Source organism: Trachurus japonicus, chromosome 3 (assembly GCF_045865225.1).
Source record: "Trachurus japonicus isolate A0001 chromosome 3, Traja_1.0".
Taxonomy (NCBI): Eukaryota; Metazoa; Chordata; class Actinopteri; order Carangiformes; family Carangidae; genus Trachurus; species Trachurus japonicus.
This window is the reverse complement of record NC_140909.1, coordinates 21,619,731-21,639,410: the sequence shown is the minus strand read 5'-3', so window position 1 is coordinate 21,639,410 and position 19,680 is coordinate 21,619,731. Positions and strand designations below refer to the sequence as shown.

The 19,680-nt window shown below is 40.7% G+C and overlaps 2 protein-coding genes across 4 annotated transcripts in view; one reads left to right on the top strand and one right to left on the bottom strand.

Annotated features, from left to right (window-relative positions):
* LOC146989943 (AT-rich interactive domain-containing protein 3B) overlaps window positions 1–4,396 on the top strand; it is a 51,584-nt gene extending 47,188 nt beyond the window's left edge. For all 3 annotated transcript variants that reach the window (XM_085766513.1, XM_085766522.1, XM_085766531.1), the window contains exon 9: window positions 69–4,396. In XM_085766513.1, the coding sequence (XP_085622639.1) occupies window positions 69–262 (194 nt within the window). In that variant the 3' untranslated portion in view covers window positions 263–4,396. The remainder of the gene's footprint in view (window positions 1–68) is intronic.
* A 1,552-nt stretch (window positions 4,397–5,948) lies between these two features.
* LOC146989942 (semaphorin-7A) lies at window positions 5,949–19,447 on the bottom strand. The gene is made up of 14 exons (XM_085766500.1): window positions 19,303–19,447; window positions 17,047–17,186; window positions 16,912–16,965; window positions 16,727–16,825; window positions 16,328–16,436; window positions 15,842–15,949; window positions 15,582–15,724; window positions 15,194–15,372; window positions 13,511–13,619; window positions 13,230–13,425; window positions 11,919–12,034; window positions 11,601–11,746; window positions 8,894–8,955; window positions 5,949–6,563 (listed from the first exon to the last, which is right to left on the bottom strand). The coding sequence occupies exons 1-14, from the start codon at window positions 19,424–19,426 to the stop codon at window positions 6,211–6,213; spliced, it is 1,938 nt and encodes a 645-aa protein (XP_085622626.1). The 5' UTR covers window positions 19,427–19,447; the 3' UTR covers window positions 5,949–6,210.
* Between the last annotated feature and the right edge of the window lie 233 nt (window positions 19,448–19,680).

Sequence of the window (19,680 nt, the reverse complement as noted above, 5' to 3'; positions counted from 1 at the left end):
AGCGCTGAAATGATAAAAGCTCTAAAAGTGTTGATGTTTTTGCTGTCATGTCTCCTGCTTTCCCACAGGAACCCTGTTTGCCCACAAGTCTGGTGCGGCCCCGGGGCCTTCTGTGTCGGCCGCCGCTGCCTCAGCTTCCTCCGCTGGAACCAGCACTAGCTTTGGCTTCTCTGCACCCCTGGCTCAGACCCTCAGCCCCACGTCCTCCTCCTCCTCAAAGGGTCCAGGCTCGGCCGAGCCGGCCCCCAGCGGGTCTCCCTAACTCGAGCTGCCCTTTGTACGTGCTCCCCAGGCCTCTCTTCCACCGGGAGACCCCGCATGAATATACAGTACAATGAGAAACCGATAAGAATAACAAACTGTTGCACAACAAATACCTCATCAACCCTGTCAACCTCTTGGCTGTCCAATCATGAACACAGAGCCTGAGAATATTATATGACATCACGTGCCCAAACGCACAGCTATGCATTTTATTCAACACACACACACTCACACTCACTCACTACATGACAAATACACACAATCATGCATATACAGACATACATTTTACACACACACACACACACACACACACACACACACACACACACACACACATAATTCTAATGTACATGCTAAACACAATCAGCTCAGCCAAACCCACTGACAGGTGTAGTCACAACTGAACTTGAAAAGTTTTATCTTAGGACTTTTGTTTGTTTGTTGCCATTTTGTTGTCTTTTTTTGATTTTGTGTTTTAGAATGATTTTTTTTTTGTGTTTTTAGTTTTTTCTCTTTTTACATACCTCAAATCAAGTAACCTGCAGTGGTGTCTTTACCTCAGGAGCTGTAGTATATTTAACCTGAATCAACTTTATTTTTGTATTCTTTTTGACCTAGTTGCAATCAGGGGAAGTCGAGTAACTCACCAGTGGAACCTCGTGTACAGAGCACCCACCTCACAGTGAGCGGCCTCCAACCCGGGCTGCTCAGGTTTCCTTTAACACGCTGTAGCCCCTTGCTGAACTCAAACTGGTGAATCATCAGATGCTGTAGATCAGCACATGAAATACCTCATTTCTCTCAGTCCGCCCTCGCTCCGTTATTGAAAGGCTGGAAGTACAAACCCAGAATTCAACTTCTCCTGTTCCGCACAAGCTGTCTGTAAAAAAGTTACGCACAAAGTTTGGTAGGGGAGGGGGCAGCAATTCTTTATTTACCCACAACAACAGGCCCAGACCCAGACGACTCAGAGCTCATTTCTCCACCAGTGCTAAGGAGTTAGGTTTGAGTTTGTTTTTCCTCACATTGCTGTGCGTCCCCTCCCTCCAGCTGCAGCCACAGAGCTGAATGTCAGTCTGATGGCGTCCTGGTCCACACGTAGTTCTCAGACCTCATACCGGCCTCTCTGCTCTGGAGGGCATCCCTCTCTCTCAGGAAGCGATGTGACCCTAACTGCAAGGAATCACTGTTAATTTAAAGAAAGAGAGAAAAAAAAGGATTTATACCTGAAGAATGCACAAGTCTACATGACTGTTTCAAGAATACCTCATCAGGCTCTCTCAGAAGGAGAGCTACACTACATACCTCAGACGGCTGCAAAGCCATCAAGACTTGACGCCCCCCTAAACCTGTGATGGAAATCGAACCTGAACTGAAACCGACGTAAACGTACTGACACACTGCTGGTGGTTTTGGGGACAAACAGAACTGGGATGGGCTTTCTATCTCTCTCCTCCTGTATTTACTTGTAGAACTTGTTTTATGCTTGCTTCCATTTTTTTTTCTTTCTGTTTTTGTTTTGTTGTGGGAGGGTTCCTCGAACTGTTGTCTGGGATGAGTGATATATCTGCATTTTTTCAGGGAAGAGGAAAAGAAGATATATAGTTCCTCACTGACACGTGTAGATTTGTAGGATTGTTAACAAGTTTCATGGGGTCACGAAACATAATTAACAACCACGTCATCCTTCAATTTGCCTGCGCATTTCCTCTGAATCGCAGTAAATATTTTCCTATCACGGCAGCGGCAGAACAATATGCATGTGTACAATCATGTGGCCAGTGTTTGAACACCTTGGTCCTCTGGTTCACATTAGACTCATCAGGTTATTGCACAGCTAGATACCAAAGACTAGCCCAGTCGCTCCTCTATAATGATCCCTCACAATCCTGCTCCCGCCTGCTGGGGCAGTTCAAGATCCGTTTTGAACTGGAAAAAATGTTGCATCTAATCTCACTTAAATCTGATTTTGAGGATGTGTTTTCCCCTTAAATAGGTAAAAAAAAAAAAAAAAATCTTTTGGATGGTGGTAGGTAAATTAGTTTGTTTCACATGTAATGGCATTGGTTAATTTTTGGAAAGTTACAAAGGAAATAAGTCCATTTAAAACTGGATTGAAAGTCTCAAAATCTGATTTGGTGATATGTACAGATGGACCTTTTTGTAGACTATTAGCAGATATTTAAGTATTATTATTATTATTATTATTATTATCCAGAACAGATGCTGTTGCTTCTCCCTAATTTAACCCCACCCACTGTCTCGGCCAATGACAAAAGACAAGAGGCCCACAAGTCTAATAATCAAAAGACCCACGTCTTCATATTTTTCTCCCTTTAAAGTCAATTCTTAGCATTCTTTAAAAACCATAAAGGATGAAAATAAAATTTCTAGCTTTATCTGTGTTGAATGTGAGGCATTTTACCTGTTTAGAAACCTTTTGAAGCCCAGAGTGATCTGAGGTGGGCAGCCTTGTTGCTTTTTATTAGACTGTATTTTAGCCATTACGTGTCAGGTTTTGCAGTGCAGATCACAGGTTGAGGGTTTGAGGGGTTTTGAGGACGGTGCTGTTTGTCCTCGTGGAGATCCCTTCACAACCCTGTATGACACAGAACTGTATTTTATAAAGGTGAGAATTGTAGATGCTGCCTTAAAAAGTAGTTGCTGGTGAGATCCGGTCCAGTGGAGGCTTCACTCGCTCCGCTGGCTGGGAAAATGTCTTTTCTCTTCAAGCTTAATCCTTTGGAGAGTAATCACTTCTTTTTTCTTCTTTTTTTTTTAAGGGGAAACAATTCAGTCAGACGTTGGACACCAGTTGTCAAAGGAGGGTTTTACTATTTATCTGTGTTGATTTTTTTTTTTTTCCTGGTGGACCTTGTTTTTAGTAACAACCAAGCCCAGTGATTTCAGGCTGTTACTAAAACATTTTCTCGCTTTCTGTTTAATCTGTTCAGTGTAAGCATTGACCATTTGATAATGTAGCTTCACTGCCTTTGTATGTTTGCGAATTTGGTTGCATGTGTGTTTTGTGTGTGTGTGTGTGCGTGTGGAGACAGGTCCAGTCTACACTGACCTCACAGTGTGGACGCTGCCGGTGGTTGCCGTGCTTTTTATATCAATGTGGAGGAAGTGCTTAATGACGTGTTTTTACATCAATGAGAGGAAATTCTCTTCTGCATTAGCCTCCTTCACAACTGAACAGCTCCCAGTTTGTTCAGTGGGAACTTCCCAGTACAGCCGCAGCCATCTTCTTCTGTTTGAAGGGCACTTTGTGTTTTATTGTTAGTGGAGTGGAAGGTGGCGAGTGTTTGGTCGCTCACTTCTCTGACCTCCACGTTTCCACCACCGGACCAGATGTGTGGATGAGTATATATGATATGTTATACCTGTAACCGTGTGTGTGCGTATCTAATAGCGACCCCACCCCACCCCCTCACCCCCCCCACCCCTCAACCTCTTCATACCACAATACCTCAGGGCAGTGGGCTGTATTCACTGTTGCGTTCGATGTTGAAGCTGCATTGGGGGACGAGTACTGACGGAAGCTGCAGTCGCTTCGCTGAATGCTACTTTGGTTTTGGTGTTGCATTTTTTTTTCTTTTTTGTTTTTTGTCGTCAGTAACTGCAGGCAAAGTCTCGTCACTCAGGAAGCTGTGAAGTTGGAAGTCTGCAGAACCTTTTGTCTCTCAGATGATTTTTGGAGTTAATTCAGTTTTAAATTGTTTTAAAAAGAAAAAAAAAACTAACCTGATCTGTGTAAAAACAGGCGCATATGCAAGTGGTTATCGAATACCTCATTTATCAATTTTATGTTGTTGTTTTTGGCTTGTACAATGCTCCGTATATTAATTCAACTGTGGGGTTTGTGCATATTTTTGTACTGTTATTATTATTATGGACATGATAATAATGATATTACTGATATTATAGTTTTCTCTTTGATTAAAGTAAACAAAAATAGGACAAAACACATGAATGCTTGTAAAAACTGGTTTGTGCTGATTGTATTTAAGAGGAGCACTTTTCCAAAGTGGTTTTCACACATTCAGTTTTGTTCATATTAGTAATATAAAGATATGGTTCTCAGGGCTTTAAACTTGTATGTCATGATAAAGTTTTACTTTATATCTTATTCCTGTGTGTTTGTTTTATTTCTTCCCTGAAATGTCTATGTGCAATGTTTGCTACGATGTGATACTTTCACCGAGAAACATTTTTACATCCTTGTGGGCTTCATCTTAACTCGCGCTTTCATTTCCACTTTTTCACAGGAAGCCCACAGGTAGTATTTTGGTCACAGGAAATTCAACCCCAACACTCAAAGAGAATTGCTTCAGTCCACACATCGCAAGTCACTCTTACCGTAAGGGATTGACTGTCAGTATTTGAATATAACCAATTAACATTTCTCTGTGGCAGCCCCTCAACAACTCGACCCAAACATACCTCTCCCTAATAATTCCCAGAGAACATACCACCATACAGATTATTCAAATCTGTCCAGCTCATCGGCCCTGTCTGGATTTTTTTTTTAGCACACTCGAAACAATGAAGTGATGCTGTTGCTGTTTGCAGTTCCGTTAAAACGATGCATGCATGAGTTGTACTGCTCAGGCCTGAAGAACTGAACCAGTGGATCATTATAGCTTTAATTCCTCCACTTTATTAACAAGGTTTTACAATCAACGGTCATCAAGTTCAAACAATACAATTTAAAACAAAGTGCTTAACTGTTACTGAGCTAGTTCAGAAAATGCAGCCATTGTTGAACGTCGTCCCTTCATAAGCTCAAAGGTTCGAGCTACTGCTGCTGCTGCTGCTGCTGCTGCACCAACTTCACACTTGACTCAGTATGAAAAAAAAAAGGATGTCTTTACTTTGCACAACAGCATTTCACAACAAGAGTGTTACCTTTTATCTGAGTAACACAGGGGTCTAGGCGGAACAAACGATCGCTCAGGCTGTTGTTGTCGACCCAAAGCCTATCAAGCAAGAGTGAGGTAGAGAACAAAACTGGAACATTGCAGCTGGGACAAGTGTGTCCATTCAGAAAAAGAATTCACATTGTGGGGAAATGCGTGCAAGAAATGCAAAACACATGCATGTAGATTTCCAGAAGCACTGAAATGAATTATGCAACAATCATTGCAAGACTGAAGGTGCTTTCTACTCTTGTATCAATCTTGTTTCGCTGCGTGTATCGTTACACAACACAGGTTTCCCGCAAGTTGCAGCCATGCCGCATTCTCATATAGTTAGTAACAAAATTATTTTTCTTTAATTTTCCATTACAAAAATATATTTTAATCAATGTAATAAATAAATAATAAACATTTCTTTCTGGCACCAAATCAAATAAGAAGATCTGTCATAACTACGACAGGTACCAACTGGGACCAGCATCATTCACTTGTGAGTAATTGTGTATTGTTATTGTTGTTGTAATAGAAGTGTTGACAGAGTTTAACTGGAGTCATGCAAACAAACAAACAAAAAGTCATGCAAAACAAACAAACAAAAAAAACCTTTGTGTGACTATAAAAGGCATCTATATTGGTGAAGCACATATTTATGTGCAGCAACGGCAGAGGTGCAGTGACATGTCAAAGGACTCAGAAATACTAAAAGGAACGTTTTACAATTATGTCAAACTAAATTGAAGAGCAAAGCTAATCATTAAAAAATATTAACAATGAAATGAAATGCTGTCATTAACAGTTGTCACTGCCTTTGACAATGATACTGGTTCTGAAACTTCAAGATGTTTATATATTAACACTAAGTGCAATAAAATCTTAACCCTTAAAATTAAAGCAAATCTTTAAAATTGACGAAGAAGAATTTGTTTTTATCTTAGATTGTTGCACACTGTTGCTGAACATGCACAGACGCTCAGAGAGGATTGGGCTTTAATTCAGTATCATCATGTATCATCTTTGATGGGAATCATATCATACTCTTCATCAGAGCAGGGATCAGACAAAGCCAGAGCAGCGAGCTGGAGAACCGACCTGCGGCCCTGTTCTCCAGACGCAGCTTATACTGGGCCAGGACCTTTCTATGGCCCAGCTCCTCAGACTCACATGTGTACGTTCCCGTCTGCTCGGCGCTCATGCTGTCGATGAGATGCAGGCACTCCTTACCCTTGGTCCTGCAGGGCTCCAAGCTCTTGCTGTTGTGACGCCAAGAATACTTGGCGTGATTGGACAGCACTGGACACTCGAGGAAGTACTTGGAGTGGTTGGGCACAGTGTATTTCACCTCATTCTGGTCCTCATGTGTGTTAGTGGAGCTGTATCCTGAGAAAACACACTCAGGGTTAGGGAACATTAGCTTTCAGATAGATGTTGATTTAGTTTGGTCTGTTCAATCTTTATTCAATCAAACAGGTTTGGCAGTAGAGGCAAGGTTCCTGGATCTTCTTTCAGGATGCAGAGTCACAAGAGCGGCTGTATTTGTGTACCTTAAGGGTTTTACCGCTCGTCATCTAATGTGGGAATGGAAGAGACAGAGTCAGCTGCTGACTATCACAAAGATGTGTTTAATCAAATGATTATCATATGATGAAGTCTTCACATGCTCTTTTGTGTTTGATGAGGAACCGACTTTGGGCTTTTTGAATCATAAAGGGAAGAATGTCAAATCAAAATGAAGAAATAGTAAAAATAAACTAATAAAATGATAAAAGAGAGGAGCTCTTTGGGAGTAAAACTGAAAATGAAAGTAGAAATAAAATAAATAACCAGAAATAGTTATATCGCCAGGAATAGTCATAGAATAAAACAACATATCAGTAAAACAGATTAACATATATGAATACATATAAATATAAATAAATACAATTAAATCAAGAAGCAAAAGTTTGGGTTTAAATATCAACACTGTCTTGTCATCAGAGAGATCTGGTTGGCAAACTGAGCTTCATGATTTTATTAGAGAGCTGAGACACCACTCCCAAACACACAGAGCTGTTGAAAGTTTACACTGGCAATAACACCAGCAGCTGCAGGTCGAGATGGGAGGGCCTGTTATCAGCAGCTAGCTCACATCAGTTTGCCAGTCTACACAGACGGCAGTTTCTTCCCTCTTTGTATATCTGATTAATGCTGTACCATTAGCCGACAGTATTTTCATTTTATGACCATGGCTATGTGCTGTGTCATACATGTCTGCAAATGTATTCACTGCTGAAGAAGCAGTGTTATAGCCATTAAGACTAGACGCCCCCCCTAAACCTGTGATGGGAATTGAACCTGAACTGAAACCGACATAAACGTACTGACACACTGCTGGTTGTTTTGGGGACAAACAGAACTGGGATGGACTTTTTATCTCCTGTATTTACTTGTTGAACTTGTTTTATGCTTGCTGTCATTTTTTTCTTTCTGTTTTTGTTTTGTTGTGGGAAGGTTCCTCAAACTGTTGTCTGAGAAGAGTGATATATAGGTCGAAGGCCGAAGAGCTTAAAGAGGAACTATGCAAGATTTTTATCTTAACTATGCTACATTTTTACCTTAATTAAACAGCTTCGGAGAAACTGTGATGTTTAAATAAATTACTTGTAACTTGTTATGGGGAGAATGGAGGCTCTATGCCGTCAACGTAGTGACTTTTGGCCAAAAAACAACATTGCAAGATCGCCGCCACCCTGGTGTCCCAACTCTTGTCCCCGTAACTTGTAATTTCTTGTTTATGACAGATAAGCCTACACAAATATACACGTCATAACATTGTATATGATATCTAACCTTATCAACCGCTGGACTTGCATAGTTCCCCTTTCAGAGAAAATTCAGATTAACATTTAACAAAATTTCTAGGTAGTTGGAGTTGCATTCAGAGTTTCTCAGTTTCAGGAAGGAACTAGTGGTGTGTATCTACAGATCTGACACTAAGCTCATCAGTCAGAGTCAGGACAAGCTGTAGTTTACATTGGGAGCGTGCCTATGTTCCCTCAGCCCTATGTTCCCTCAGCCCTATGTTCCCTCTGGACTCTCTCTACCTATCTGGACTCTGTCTATCTGGCCTGTCTAGCCTCTACCTGGTCTTTTTACTAAACTTAACCAACTCCTTTCTTCATTGCCTAAACCCAACCAATGGTGGGACCAAAGGGCTGTGGGAATAGGGCCTAATTTTCAGTGACGACAAAAGTTAGAAATGAGGGAACATAGGGCTGAGGGAACATAGGGCTGTGGGAACATAGGGATGACCCCGTTTAGATTAGCTTAGCTTAGCATAAAGACTGAAAACAGGCCGCTGCACAAAGAGTGACCCAATTACGATATGCCTGGCTTATTGGCTTGGAGTAGCACATTTTCTAATGTTATATCAAATGATAAACAAGTGAAATAATACTCAGAACTGTTTGAATGTTGTGTGGACGTGCCTGCAGTTCACATACAACTACCGCAAAGCTGTGTGTTAACCCACAGGAAACACTGGGTTGCCTGATCAGATGATCAGAAGTGGAAACTTTTATAAACACACTGGCCACGGTTACGTGATGTTTTTTAATTCAGAATTAAATTATTTTTATTTGGAATTAAAGCTCTCATGTAAACGTGGCCACTGTATAGAGACGGTACATCAAATCTTTTAGTTGCCTCTGAACACACAGATATTCTCATACCTTTTTTGGGTTGATCTCGGCAGATGCTGTGGTTCCCTGAGGACACGTTCTGCAGAGTGTCACTGTCCGAGGGAAAAGAGACCTCAGTTAGAAAAGTCTGCTGGTGGCACTGAAGGCATTCAACAACAACAACAACAAACTTGGAGACCATGTAACAGCAAGCACAGAGGTTATCCACCACCACCACCACCACCTTTATACACACCCCAGGTATAACCATTACCTCCGATGTTAGCGGCCCATCTTAGTACATCTGACACTATTCTACGAGTACTTGGCACAGCATTGTATGAGATAGAGTACAATAGGTCAGTACTTTAGGCCACGAGTCTCTCGCTCATCTTTGAGGCCTTACATGGTCTTGATCCTAAAAACCTTGACCTGGTACAGTATGTCCCCTCTCTACCAGTGAGATCTGCTGATGGGAGTTCTGGGAGAGCCCCCACTTTGCTTCCAAAAAAATCCCTCCTGAAAATGTTTTGCCACGGCATTAAGAAAAGTTTGACTTGGGTTGTTTTTCTCTCTGAAATGTGTTAACTTAAAAGTCCTTTATTGTAACACCGGGGACATCAACGCATTCCGATGCAGTGTTCACACTAGTGCAGGTTTCACTTCTGTTATTTTGTTTGCAAATCAATTCGTAGCTTTGTTAAGAAAAGCAGCATTATATATATATATATATATATATATATATATATATATATATATATATATATATATATTATCATTAGCACCAACAGTATCTTGTTACTATTTCTATTTGTAGAATTTTTTCTAGCATTTGTACATATGTGTACCGGTATATGTAATACTATTGCTCCATTTACTTTACTTAATTTAAGTAATAGGACGTTTCACATAAATTCACAAAGTAAAATTCTTCACTCCGATCACTTGACTGTACAACCAGTTTAAACTTTGTTCCTGTTCACACCTTTGGGCAGAGCAAGACCCCCCACCCATTTCCAGTTATGAGTGAGTGTGTGATGTGTGAACGTGTCATCTATGTGACTCACCTCACAACCACTTCCTCTTTGCAGCGGTGTGGAGCAAAGCAAGTGAATCAGGCTTAATGTTGCAAATCAAAATGATCATATCAGTGTCATCATCAGTGTGATGCGTGTAGGTGCATGCAGCTGAATGCGGTCGGTTCTGTTAGTGTTGATGAACCAGTAGTGGAAAGTTCACTCACACATACACATACACACACACACTCACAGCAAGAAGCTTCTGGGTTTGATCCCTGGGCCTGGTACCTTTCTGTGTTCAAGTGTGCATTTTCTCCCTTTACTAGATAATTGAAGACTCTAAAACTAAACTTTTATGTCTCCTTATAATTTTATACAGATTTTGTTACTGTATCCTTAATAATATTGCTAGCCTAAATTATTTTATTCTCCTAATTATCTTATCTGTATATTTTATTCTATTCTATTGGAGCTGCTGCGACACAATAATTTCCCGCAAAGGATTAATAAAGTACTATTCTTCTATTCTATTCTAAAGCCCCCATGGTGTAAATGTGAGTGTGTGAAGTTGTTTGTGTGTGTAAATTGACCCTGTGATCATATGGCAACCTCCCTATGTCAGACAACTCACTGTAAAGAAGAACATGTTATCACTCTGTGATACTTTCTTCTAATAAGCCTTGTTCCCAATGATAGCACATTTGGGCTGCTGTCCATCACACACAGTGAGCTTCATAGGTCAGATGATCAGTTCACAAAGTGATTTCAGTCAAGTGACCGCGTTTGTCCAGAACTTGTGACGTTCACATGCTCAGTGTTTATTGGGTTATTTCTAACCAGCAGTCAGGTTATCACTTAATGTCCTTCTATTATTAAACGTGTGTTTTTGTTTGTTGTTGGCTTGATGCCTTTGAGCGTGCGGTGCAGCAACAGCTGATGGCGTCACGTGTTTTGGGGAAAACTAAGCAGCTTTGGAAGCAAAACAAAGATACTAGCTGGCTCTACTGAAACTGAACATGGAAATTAAACTGTCCTTTATATCAGTTATTTACAATTACAGTGAGGTGTGGGAGGATCTACATTTCTACACTCTGCAAACTAAGTTATGCTCAACCGAACCCTCTAAAGGCATACAAAAGATAAATTAGATCATAATAACTTAAAATGTCATAACGTCAAAAGTTTGAGAGCAGGGCAGCTGTGTCAAGACCACAAAACAACCAGCCAGATCAGAACCGGAAACATTGTGGTAACATGAGTTCCTTTACAAAGGATGTGACTCTTATCTTGATAAGAGAGTTGGCGAAATATTACCGTACACCATAACCCTGACGAAACAGCACTCTTGACGTTGTACCAGTGTCAGATTATGACACACTGTACACACCTTACCACCGTACTTCTGACTGAACCTGTCTTAAACCTGTACATGAGTTATTGTGTAGTTTGTCTGATGTCCAGTGTCTATACCAGCCGATCCCAGTTTTGGTTTCATCATCATGTACGCGAGAGCATGCATGTGACACAATAAATACACATCCGTGCTGCCAGTTACACAGCAATGCTGCAATACAGGCACATAACAGGAAGAGTGCTAATAGCTGGATCAAAACGAAACACTATTTTAAGTATTTAAAGTGCTATTTGACCTCAAACGTGGCCTTTAAAGTTAAGCATTTCTACGTTTGGATTTGGGTTTAGTTTAAAGGTTCCAGGTCCATAAAGCTCAGTGGTCTTACTGTGTCTCTGGGGAGCAGTGGGTCCCGTTCCAGCCGCAGTAGGGATCTCTGGCTAAGACACAATCCTCACAGCTGCTTCCATACTTTTCACAATTTGCCACATTCAGCTGGACCAGTTCACTTTTGGAGCTCACATACAGTTTCTTCTGCAATGAAACACAGACAGCACACATTGCACTTGGACATTCATACACCAGCATCTTGGGAAAAGTACAGATTTCAGCTGAAATTCGTTCTTCTTTAAGAAATACTACAAGTTTTTTTTTACTCTACTACTCGTGGGCAGAAGAGTTGTGTAGGCAGGACTGTGTTACTCACCGAGGGTGGGTGAAGGATCATGTTGAGGATGTTGTCTTTTTGGTTGAATGGATGATACTCAGCAATGACTAAACTCTGTTTTTCCGCCATTATCACCTTATGAATCCCCCCGTTATCTGTTTCAAGACATAACAGTGGGATGTGTCAAGGCAGTAATCTCCCCCACCCCTTTGTCTCTCATCTCATATGACTCCTACAACAAAGTCTAGCACATTTTTGATTGAAAAAACTTTATACTAATCTTACATCCGGTAAATACTAATGTAGCTAACCAAGCTGTCTTTCAATGTCTGGATGAAGTCTCTGTGGTTTGGAGCTGTAAGGCAGCCTGTTCATGTTGGACTGTGTTAGACGTTTATAACCAAGATTTATTTGACTTTACCACTTAATGTGTCATCATTCATCAGTCTTGCAGCAAGAACTCACTGTGAGTTTGAACTAATGACATGTGGGTTGTTTTATATATAAATATACACTCATGTATCATCTGACTTCTCCTTTGACGACCTTTACTCCTCTGCTAGTGAGAACTTTAGGTTCATAGACTGATTTGAAAAAAAAGAGCAGTATTAGCTTAAGCAGCTGGTGGCCAAATTTGGTTTGAATTTTCACTTCCTATTTCTCATACTATCAGATAAGAATTTTAGACAGAAATAATGGGTATGTGATGTTCTGATACTGCTTGTGGTGTCTGGGCTGTGACTTGATTAAGTCAATATTTAATTTCCAATGAAACAGAAAGGAAGCCATGTTTGGTATCACTGTATCATATGACACACACCGACCCAGTTCCCCCATATTCAGTCATTACAAAAAGGCTGTAGAAAAGTGCAAGACCCAAACTGTAACTTGGAATTATCAGAAGTTGACTTTTTAAAATAAAGGTTTAGAGGGTTGGGTCATATCATTCAATGATTTTATGTCATTTCATTGTGAAAAGGTCACCCCACTCAGCCAAAGGAAATCTCAAAAGGCACAAGCTAACCCACGAGGCTAATGTTAAGTCATGTTGTCAAGGTTTTCTTCGTACAGCTGTGGTTAAACAGCTCCAGGGCCAATATTGTTAGCTGCTCCCTCAGCACCCACTACATGGACTACATGAGTTCATGTAGAGGGTGCGGAGGTTTCAGGATTACATTTTGCTCTAAATTACGGCAGACTGGCCATTACTCAGATCTCTTTCTGGGAGTAGGCTTTAAGCTTTAGGGTTAGCCTCTACAGTCACCAAGGACAAAACTATTTAAAGGAACCTAAAATACATACAGTGAACTATTCTTGTTTCTTCCTTATTCATATTGTTGTTTTACTCACTCAGTGACAGAAACAGAACTGTATGGTGACTGTTCTGCTTGCTCTGGGAACCGTCAGCATAGATGTGAGTGTAGAGGTGGTGATTCAAAAGAAGAGGGCCTGACTTGTGCACAGGCTGGATCCAGTCTTCTATATCTGAAGACTCCTCAATCAACCTAATGGTCCTTAAATCAGTCAGTGTGCTGTCCCCAATACACTGAAGAAAAAAGCATGGTGTTTTGGTTTTGGTTGCACATCAGCTGACCACGTTCATTTACTGACAACCATGACATGCACTGTACCTTCCTAGGCCTGACGACTGTGTTATCTGCGCTGGACCCTTTAAATGGGGAGGTCATGAAGACGTGGTCAATATCTCGTATGGTGTAGACGCACACAGCACTCATACCCCTGTGGAGAGACACAGATGTCAGCAGATCTGCACGGAAACATCTGTAGCAACAAGACACTGCTCAGAGGTCAGTTAGCCCATAATAGTGAAAACAAAACAACTCAGCACACAGACTTCATTTCAAAAAGAAGAACTGCAAACACTGTCTCAAGAGGACCCACACGGAAATAACCTATAGGTTTTAATATAGGTTTGAATATATGTGACATACAGTACATAAAATTGGCCGTTTTCATTTATACGCATATATCCTAATATATATGTTGTATATATGGTGCATATATACCTATAATAAAACCTATAGGTTCTTTCCGTGTGGGGAGGCAAGAAAACAAGTGTCACGTGACCACACGGAGGAAAAGAATATTTTAATGACGCACAATCCATATTTTTATACATGAATCATGGTGGTTTGTGGTTGTGGACTAAAGTGTGGTTGGTCCGACTCATGACAAGTCAGTTTGACTGTGTTGCATTAAAGCAGAAGTAAGCGATATTTTTGTGTTAATATAAGTCTTTAAGTCGCGGAGTTTACTTTCACTTTCGTCAACTTACCAACTGGAGCTTTAATAGTTATATCTTCCGACAGCAATCACTTACATAGAGTGTTTGGACCGAAACACGGGTCTGTCAGTCACTCTGCTCTGCTCTGAGCCGAGGAGAACATTTTTCTCGTATCCTACAATTTTTATCCAATGAGGAGAGAGAACGGCATGAAGGGCTGTGTGTGCAGCCAAGGGATGCGCGTGAATGCGGTGACGTAGGACGAGGACTGTTATGGTGCGTTCAAGGCAACTCGTAACTCGTGTTTTTCCGACCTGTGAAGTTGTACCAGTTCGATCTGGTACGAGTTCACGGGTCGGAAGTTACAAGTGGCCGTTATAGTGCACTTTCACTGGTAAAACAGGTCGGAAAAACACGAGTGGGTTGCCTGGAACGCCACAAAGTCGTAAGTTGTGACTTGAAGTTTCAAAAGCCGGCCTGGAACGCAGCATTAGCCAAAACGACCGGATCGCTTACTTCTGCTTTAAGACAAACAACAGATGAGCAAAGTCATTCTGGTTTTTACAACCAGGTACAGGTACTTTATTAGTCACATATACAGCTAGTACAGTGAAATTCTTTCTCTGCATTTAACCCATCCCTGAGGAGCAGTGGGCAGCCACGGTGCAGCGCCCGGGGACCAACTCCAGATTATGCCTTTGGTCAGGGGCACTGACTGGAGGATTAACCTAGCCGACATGTTTTTAGTGGTGGGGGAAACCGGAGCACCCGGAGGAAACCCACGCAGACACGGGGAGAACATGCAAACTCCACACAGAAAGGCCCTGGGCGGCCCGGGATTCGAACCCAGGACCTTCTTGTGCCTCCGTGTCTCAATTCAGAGGCTGCAGCCACTAAACTGAGACACAGCTACATTGTACTGCACTTCCTGTAACCTTTGAGACATCCCCTGCCATCTTGACCCAAACTCTATTACATTTAATCAAAGTAGCGGCGTTTTTAGTTGAGTAAAACCTTACAATATTCTTCCAAATGTTGCCTAAATACAGAAGTGAGGATGGAGTCCTACCACTCATTAGTGAAGAGGGCATAAACCCTGGTGTCCTGCCATCGCTCTGCGTGTACAGTGGCAACATCTACCAGATTAGAGAAATGCTGTCTATGGTTAACGTTTCCACAGACGAGCCTGGCATTCATCTGGGACGTCCACTTGAACTGCAGGTTGTTCTTTGGACCACCTTTATCTGCCTAAAAGTAATGCAAAATCATATGATCAATCACTGGGTCATAATGCCTTAGTTTGTAGATATAGTTTTTTTTAGCTACAGTTGGTATTTACAGTGGTTACTTCATGCACATATCTGATGGTGGAAATTATCTTTTATTCATATGCTAACCAAATATATGTGAATAAATGTGTGCATTTAATCCTAATATTATAAATAATCAGACCTTACCATGCAAACCTGGCTCACAAAGGGGAGCCACCTTTGACTCTGCATGTCCGTGTCTCTGTGTTTCTCTTTATAAAAGGCATACACTTTGTCTTGTAGGGGCTCGTCTCTCCGTCTGCTGAGCACTAAACCCACATAATGTTGCTCTGAAAGACAGACAAACAAAGCCATTACTTATGTCTACAGCCTTGGGACATAATTAACTGACTAAATGAAAACCATTTAAATAAAGAAAAGTTTGAAGCCATACAGGAGTAGGCTACCTTTGTCATGTTTTGAAGGTCCAATTCTGCTTTGTCCAAACTTGTGGATGCCATGATACCCATGTGATTCAGAGGACGTAACGTACAGGTCTGCACTGTCTGCTGACTCTGCAAAAACACAACACACGATTTCAAGTTTTAAGGTGTGACAGACACATATTTCATCCAACTCTGCATCTAGTCTGCAGCACCTGTCTGACCTTGTTGTGTGTGCACAGCATCAGTTTATCAGTTGACACGTTTTAGATTCGTGTCAAACCAAGTAAACTGGTTAGACGACATAGAGACAGCGACTGTGACTGTGATAGAGAAGACTAAAATGACTTGTTCCATAAAGTTATGGCATGATTTTTTTGGTATTGCTTTGGTTATCTTTCTGGTTTGTCAAAACTGTTTTGTAACATAAAATCTGTGGAATTTTGTGGACTTTCTATCCTGGTGAAGTATAGAAAAGAATCTGTTCACAGTAAAAACTCCCAAACTCACCAACAAAAGCTGACGGGGCACCATCCTTTATGAAAAATGTCTTTATGCTTTCTTTTATGCTCTTAATGCTTGGGGAGGGGTTGTCTGAAGGTGACTGCGATGTTAAATCCTACAAAATACAAACAAACAAAAAAACACAACGTACAGTCTAACATAAGTCTTTAAGAAAAATGTCCAAGATAGCACAAGAACCATGTAGCCACATACTGTCTTTTATGTTGACCTTAGAAAAGAAATCCATCTTGAAATAAAAAGTGTCTGATGTATTTACTGTAGTTCACAACTGCATGTGGGCTTCATTTCAAATAAACCAAACAGAGAAGTGGGCACAGTAAGCAGAACAAAACACCATCCCCATTCTCAGTAACACATCCGCCGTACAGTTCTAAAGTATCTTACCACAAAACAGCACACTGTGCCCTTGGCATTGGTTCCACACACAAACGCCTCGTTGGTGTCTTGTCTCTTGTGGACCACCGTGGTATCATAGCTCCCAACCTGAACGAGACGAAGAAGCAAATCAGTAATCTCTCCACGGTCATCAACAATCATTCAGTTTGTTGTTGTCATTTTATTCCGCTCACCGTTTGTGACCCATCGCCCTTGCATTTGCTCCACGAAATATTTTTCTCAGTAACCTGTGAAGGGAGGTAATGGGGGTCATTGCTTTGCTCTATATTTCTGTTAAGTATCATTTCAATACATTCAGTGTCACTCACTTCCTTCGGAGGGTTCAGAGAGAAGTTGAACGAATACAGGTGAGCATGTCCAAAAGCTGTAACAGCATCCGGCTGGTCTTGATGGAGAATCTGTACAGGTGCATCATTTCCATGTACCGTTAACCTTTTAACTGGAGTCTCTGCAGGTAAACAGAATACATGAAAAACAAGGCTGAGTGTGTGCACTAGATATCCACTCTGGGGACCGAGTGTCCCCGAACCCTAGGGTACCCTCTGAGTTTTCCACTGGTGCCACCAACAGGCCAAAGTTGTCAAGGGTACAGTGAAATATCTTAAGTTGATTTGATGAATTGTTACAAAGTTTTGTACACTGAACAATAAACTTTGCCGATGCCCTGATTTTTTCACAAATGTCTCAACAACTCTTAGGTGGATCACAATACCATTTAGTTAGACTTCGGGTGAGTCTTTCTTATTTGAGCCTGTAAGCTCCTCAAAACTAGTGTTTCAACTGTTGGCACCAGTAAAAGTGCAGACCGATTTTTTCAGAAGGATCGATGAGTTGACAACTTGTGTCCCACTAAGCTTCCTAAATCAGCAGTATAAAAGAAGTGCTGTCAGCAGTGTGGATATGGGGGACTGCATGTGAGTGCTGACACCTGGATCTGAATATGAAAGCAAAATTGCTCTACGAGCTAAATAAGTGTTTCAAAATTAAAAGTCGGGCCAATATATCAACCAAATGTTTTCACAGGAAAAGCAGAAAATTTAAGACATTACAAACAACTGCACCCTGATAATTGTGCAGTTAAATTAAAGAGGATCTATGCAGGTTTTTTACCCTAATTAAACAGCTTTGGAGTAATTGTGATGGTTAAACAAATGACTTTTAATTTGTTACGAGGGAGAATGGAGGCTCTCTGCCTTCCACGTAGCGTCTCTTGGCCGAAAACCAACCTTGTTGCGGCAGCACCATGACGCAAACGCACCCGGTAACCCTTAATCTCTTGTTTATGACAGATAAGACCCCACAAATATACACATCATAAAGTGTTTATGATAAATAATGTTATCCAACGCTCCAAGGATTGATTCCTTGCTGACTTCGTTGAAAACAAATGCCAACGGCCAGGAGAAGGGTTAGCAAAACAGTAGAAAAAACGACCGGACTTGCATACAGTAGTTCCCCTTTAAATTAAGCCATTATTCTTTTTATTTACCATTATGTTTATTTACACACTTCAACTATAATGTGATATTGTCAAAATGTCTGTTGTGAAAAAAGTCCATGATGAAATCATCTTTCCTGAAGGTCGACTAAAACTGTAGTAATCAATTCCTCCTCCTGGCATCACAATCTAAAGTCCTTGACAAGTCCAAAAGTGTTCTTGGATCTGCTGATGTTACTGCCCAACAAGCACTCTGCTGATGAAACTAAGACACAGTGCAGAGCAGCAGTCCTGTACAGAAATAGCCAGGCAGTATGCACACCACACTTGATCTTAAGCTTTTCAAACAAATAACAAGAAATACAGTTGGCTGACAAAGGTAAATCAACAGAAACAACTTCAACCCTGTTCAATACATATGATTCAAATCTTTGTCATATAGGCTACATTTAATCACTCAGCAAGCTCAACCAAGGCTTATTTTTCAATTACCATCTATCCAAACTCAATAAAAACCCCCAATGACAATTTGAAAACATGTGATTTCTTTTCTTTGCAAATTTAAAGATTTTAAATATTACTTTGTGAGGCCAAAGTATTTAAAAATTTAATGTGTAATAATTGTCAAGGGAAAACAACAAACAAATCTGAGTTTCTGATGCTTTTCTTTGTAGAAACATGACCTCTTATTAATTTGTCATCACTCCCTGCATTAACCAGAAGCCATTATTTTAAGCATTTGAACCTAAATGTTCTTAGCCTAATTACAGTCCTTTAACAACATTTTATTCTATGTTTCTAATTTGTGATGGGTTTTTTTTATCCTCAGTATCATCTATTTCTTATTAGCAGATATCCCAGAACTTTAATTAGTTAGCTACTTCCCATTTTTGTTTCTCCTAACTCGATGGTTTACCTCTCACCAATAGCTTCCGCTTCCTATTACGGTACATTACAATGCATTAAATTCCTCCTCAAATTCAGTATTTGAATGAATGAAGTATTCAGTCAAAGTTCGTTTAAGGTATACGTACTGTAGGCTGGTCAAATATTGTGGGGCAGTTTCCATTCCGGTGCATTCATGTATAAGCAAATGAATGTGAGAAAAAAGCGAGATGTCTCTTACCTTTGACTGAGAATATTATCCTCGGTGAGTGCGTCAAGTCACCCTCGATCAAAGTATGGAGGCATGACAATAATAAAAACGCCGTCAAAAATGAGCGTAACATCTTCATCGGCCGTCTCTCCATCTTTCAGTCTTGCTTGAGTTTGAGGTGTGCTGGACGCGTCAATGAAATGCATAAACCTACCCTCTAGATACGGAAACAGAGGACAGGCGGAACACCATATTTGGAATATCATTAATATAACATCAAAACAGCAGATCTTGTTATATCTAGAGAACGACGCAAAAAGCTACTTAAGAAAAGTAAACTTAAAGTAATTCGGATATAAGTAAGTAATATAAGGCTTGCACTCTCACGTTCAAAAGAATTGAAGAAAA